We start from the raw sequence: 5597 nt of genomic DNA, 5'->3' as shown, positions 1-5597 counted from the left end.
TATTTGATAATTTTATTTATAGATTTAATGATTTTGGGAGGTAAGGAGGTTAAAACAAATTTTCTTATCGGAATTTTGAGAAAAGTGTCTTACCGGTAAATAGTGTGGCAATAAAATACCTTGTTATCACCATATTTTTTTAAATATACCAAACTGACAATATTAATTTGTTAATTTAGCCCTTTAGAAATGATCTTTTAACTTTTTCACGGAAGATGGATTTGGTTTTCTTACCCGACAAGATCCGACCCGTTAATCCCCTTATCTAGAAACAATTACTGGTAACACCTCGTCTCAGAGAGAGAGAGAGAGAGAGAGAGCGGGAAAATGTCGTGGGTGGCTCTCTTCATCTCGGCGACGAAGCTCGCCGGAGTCCTCGTCACCGTCACCGTCGCTGCCAACGCCTTTTCCTTCTCCCGTTACCGACGGAAGTATCTCCGCCCGTTCGATTCTCCGATCGACGAGTCCGCCGATGTCCTCGCCGACTTTACCTCGCTCCCTGGATCCGGTACCAAAACCCTAATCCCGAGTGTGTGGAATCGTTTGGAGTTTAATGGAATTCTTGGTGAATTTTAGTAGAATTTATATAAAAATTGTGCGGAAAAGTGAAATTTAATATTATGGTAAAATTTTGAGCGCATGCAGCTGTTAGAGCTAGGTCAAATGGTCATTTATTTTTGAGTTGGCTATTGCGATTATGAAAACTAAGGAATTCGGGTTCACTTGTTCATTGAGAAGGAAGTTTCAGATGCAAAATTTCCAAAAGTGATTACCTTGTCCCAGTTGTTGGTGTTTGGATGAGTAATTTTTCGTAGAAACCTTATTAGACTGTCTTTTTTTGTTTATACAACTCTCTTGGATTGTTTCGTCTTAGTTTTTGTGAATTTCTTTGAAATTTAAAGAAGTCGAGAGTGTGGTTGTAAGTTTTAGTGAAAGTTGTTGAAAGAAGTGGCATTTTTTATGAGCATGTAGCTAGTTTTGTGATGTAGAGAGTGAAAAAGTGAAATTGTAAGCCATGAAGAGGGAGATAATTGGGATGGAGGACCGGCGTGTTAAGTGTTTGAGCAAATGCCATTGTTAGAAATAGCTAATACCGCCAAATTCTCTGAGTTTGAACATATGAATCATGAAAGCTAATATATTTTGTCTTGGGTCTGTTCGTTTTAGATCTGCTGGGGTTTCTTTGAGATTTGAAGACGAGCATGGTTATGAATTTTACTGGAATTTATAAAATTGGGATTTTAAATGAGTTTGCAGCTATTTTTGTGATACACAGGGTAAAAAGTGAAATTTCAGGTTTCGTGAGGGAGAAAATCGACGTGAAGAACATTTGTCCGTTTGAGAAAAATATTTTTCTTTTGGAGAAAATGTATTCTTCTTTTCTTAGTGGACCTTTCATATCAATGGCCAATGGATGTGGATTGATCTTTAGACCTCTTATCTTTTTGCATGTTTTAATTTTGTGTGCTTGGTGGATTGATCTTAGAGTTGCTAAGATAGAGGCGATGATCATCTCTGACTGATAGTTGTTTCTAAGTAGTAACAGAATGCCAGTCTATTTATGAAGTCCCGTTAACATTGGTTGTTTACACACCTGATAGGTGAATAGAGAGTGCAACTCTGTGCAATTCTAATTTTGCTTATGCTTATCAATGCTATTTCCAATTACAGAGGACTTTATTGAACTTTTAATAGTGATATGCAGATGATGCATTCTTCTTCGGATTAGCAACAGCACCAGCTCATGTGGAAGACAAGCTTGATGATGCATGGCTCCAGTTTGCGAAGGAGCATCCTTGTGCCGACTCTGAGAGCACTAAGAGGTCACATCCAGCTGATGCCTTGATGGCTTCTGCTACTGGTGACGGTGGTTCTCAGCCGGGTTATTTGGCTAAAGATGAGTCTACACGTGCTAATGCTAAGGTTGCAAAGAAGCCCCTTAAGATTGCCATGGAGGCAATGATTAGAGGATTTGAGAAGTACTTGGATGAGGATGAGGAGAAAGAGTGCAGCTGGTATTTTTATCTATATTTATAGCAAGGCGGTGCATTTTAAGTGTTTGTAACACTTATTAGATCAACTGACTAGCACATATGTGGCAACACAACTTGACTTTGTTTTCTCTGTAGGCAGGAGAGGCTGAGATTTTGGTCTGACCCTGACATTGAGCTGAAACTGGCTAAAGATACTGGTATCACTGTTTTCCGGATGGGAATAGATTGGACAAGGATCATGCCAAAGGAACCAACAGATGATCTCAGTCACACAGTAAGGGTTTCAGGCAGGAACCTTTTTCCTCCCATCCTAATGTACCAGTTTTCATACTAGGCATGAACAGAACATTCATCACATTTGATGACTATGTTGTAGATATTCAAGTTCAATCTGTTAGTCATAGGTATTCTTTTAGTTATACTGCCATCTCATTGGGGAAAATATAGCATCATACTTGCTTTAAGATAGGCAGTAGGATACGCTAAAATGGGTCATGTATTTGATGAACTAGGTGAGGCGTGGCACTCTTATATCCTTGTTACTACTGTCTTGTTGCAGTTTGTATAAGTATAAGACTATTGCAACTTCCTTTTTGATTTTATTAACTAAACGTCTGGATTTTGTTAATAAATAGTTTATTCTAGGTCAACTTTGCAGCATTGGAGAGGTACAGATGGATAATTGAAAAAGTTCATGCATATGGAATGAAGGTGATGCTTACGCTTTTCCATCATTCCCTTCCTCCTTGGGCTAGCAAATATGGAGGATGGAAGGTGGAGAAAACTGTTGATTACTTCATGGATTTTACAAGGTAAGGCTTTCTATTGGTGAGATTACTTCAGTGTCCTGACCAATATCTATTGTATCTTAATTATTGGAGGTTTTAATTGTATCCTGATTGATTTGCGTTGTTATGTTGAAAAGGGTTGTTTATTAACCTATTTTAAATGAACCTCCAACCGTGCTATGCGCTTGTCTCCTGGACAAGGTAAACTCTGCTTTCCAGTATCAGAGCGGTTGATTTGATAGAAACTATCTCCTTGCAAAAAGAAAATAAATACTAGGAATATTTGAGTATATATATTGTATGTGTCAGCTGTGAATTTTGTGTATTGGGATTCTGGACCTTTTTCTTTATTTTTTTTTCAGACAGTACTGCTTACAAAAGTTCTCATCATTAAGTGCTAGGCATCATACATAGGGATAGCGTTCTAGTCACTATGTAGTTGTGATTTCTTGAGCTTTAGGTACAGGAAGATATTAAAAAAAGGGTAAACTGTGGAAATCTTGCTGTTAATAGTTAAATTCATATTCTTTCCTGTCCATACTATTGTATGTACTAAAAACCAACTTCAACATATGACATGTTACAGAACATTGTTAGAAGCCTATCGCGACTCTGAGTTGGCTAGGCTAACACTTCCCATGGAGGATAAATATTATATTATTGTTTGAACATTTGTAGATAATCACCTAGACGAGCGGTGTGTAATACTATTAAGAGGAACTCTGGAATCACAAAGGATAATCTATAGACTTGACATGGGACTTGCAACAAGGCTGACTCTTCTGCTGATTCTGTTCCTTATAGAAACCTTTTGGTCCTTGTAATCTCCTCCACACTCATAAATGAGAATGGTTGGCTGCAAAGCTGTTAAGACTGAAATTAAAAAATATGATAAAACACCTTGGCCTTTCATATCTTCCGCTTCATCATTTACATTTTTTATATTTGCTTATGATAATCTACAGGTGCATGATACTCTTGTATCTTTCAAGACAGAAGAATCCATTTTCTGGCAACCTTCTTATATTCAGTTCATTCAGTGCATGGCTTAATAAAAAAGCCGACCTAAATATTGTTAAATCTTGTATGCAGGCTTGTTGTAGATCGTGTATCGGAGTTGGTGGATTATTGGATAACATTTAACGAACCCCATGTATTCTGCATGCTAACTTACTGTGCTGGAGCTTGGCCTGGAGGAGACCCTAATATGATCGAGGTTGCAACATCTACTTTACCAACTGGTGTTTACAATCAAGCCTTGCATTTTATGGCCACTGCGCATTCCAGGGCCTACGACTATATCCATGAAAAAAGGTTCCTCATAATTTCAGTTTTTTTACGGCTGCTTTCTTAAAAATATATGCATATGTATTATATTATAGAGGTGGCTAAATTACAAAAAAAAAAAAAAAACATTCTTCATGGTTTTAACTCCATAAACATCATATAATTTGAAATCCTTAAACTTTGAAATTGCATAGAACTACCATGAACTTTCCTGGGGTCTTTTAAAACACTACCTCCACTTACCTTACTGTCTCTAATAAAAGCATGTGCCATTCATAAAATTTGCACAAATATTGCCCTTATCTTCAACTTCCTCATCTTCTCCTCATCCCTTTTCCATTCCCCCTGTTACAACTAAGCATGTAAATCAAAACTTTTCAAAACTAATGTAGTCTCAAATTTCAATGTCTCTTAATGATCTGTAAAGGAGAATATGATACGATCTTTTTATTCTTATTTGATCTTAAGTCCGCTCTTTGAAGATCATCCATGATTCCATGGGTTGATGTGGATTTCCAAATTCAATTTTGTCTAAGAAGAAAACAACGATGATGATGGTTTTTGTTAATCTGAAGGGGAAAGGGAGGAGGAAGAAGAAGATGGATGGTAATGAAGTGAAAACTAGGAAGACAAGGAAAAATTCACAGCTCAGATTTGGTTGAAGGAGGAAAGGGAGGAGGAAGAAAATGATGCAGAAGAAGAAAAAGAAGAGGGCTAATGTGTCGCTTTATGACCACTCTAGTGCTGTCAGGGAGTTAGTTCATGACAGTTTACTATCTTAGTGTTTGGCAATCATGAATCATGGTGTTTCTTTTGTTTCCATGGCGTGTTTGGAAACAATGATGTTTTCATAAGAAAAATAAAACACTTATTGATGAAAAGCAAAAACAAAACACTTGTCCCAAAACACCTTTTAGGTGTTTTGGGTTTACTAACATTATATAATATATTTTATTATAATCTATTATATTATAATTAATGTAGTATATTAACAATGCTTAATATAATATGTTATAAATATTATAATATGCTATATTTGTACTATATAAGATAATATTATTAAGTAATTTATAATGTTATTACATAAAATATTATATGATAATTACTAAAATATCAATAACTTGTTAAATACAATCTACTATATTATAGCATAGAATTCGATATTATAGTCTATTATATTACATTTTTATAAAATATTATATATTATAGTTAGTATTATATATTACTATAATATATTTATGATATTATAATAATATAATGTTTTATATTATATTATTATAATATAATAACATATAATAATATATTTATTACTTTCATTTATCATATTGAATATAATATATTATATTAGTAAACACTATATCATAGTTAATGTAATTAAGTAATATAATATATTTATTATATTATATTATATTCAATTTATTATATTATAATAATATAACATCTTATAATAAAATATAATATTAATTTAATTTATTATATTTAATAAAATATATTAAATATAATATAATACTTAATAATATTTAAATAA

At 34.1% G+C, this 5597-nt stretch overlaps 1 protein-coding gene across 1 annotated transcript in view; it reads left to right on the top strand.

Moving 5' to 3' along the window:
* The window catches only part of LOC109831898 (beta-glucosidase-like SFR2, chloroplastic), a 9783-nt gene continuing 4481 nt past the window's right edge, over positions 296-5597 (top strand). Inside the window, exons 1-5 of the mRNA XM_020399372.1 lie at positions 296-508; positions 1706-2017; positions 2114-2268; positions 2640-2806; positions 3875-4096. Of these exons, the coding sequence (XP_020254961.1) occupies positions 328-508; positions 1706-2017; positions 2114-2268; positions 2640-2806; positions 3875-4096 (1037 nt within the window). The 5' untranslated portion in view covers positions 296-327. The remainder of the gene's footprint in view (positions 509-1705; positions 2018-2113; positions 2269-2639; positions 2807-3874; positions 4097-5597) is intronic.

The sequence above is a fragment of the Asparagus officinalis genome, chromosome 2 (assembly GCF_001876935.1).
Source record: "Asparagus officinalis chromosome 2, Aspof.V1, whole genome shotgun sequence".
Lineage (NCBI taxonomy): Eukaryota > Viridiplantae > Streptophyta > Magnoliopsida > Asparagales > Asparagaceae > Asparagus > Asparagus officinalis.
The sequence above is the reverse complement of the archived record's forward strand: the minus strand, read 5'-3'. Positions and strand labels throughout refer to the sequence as shown.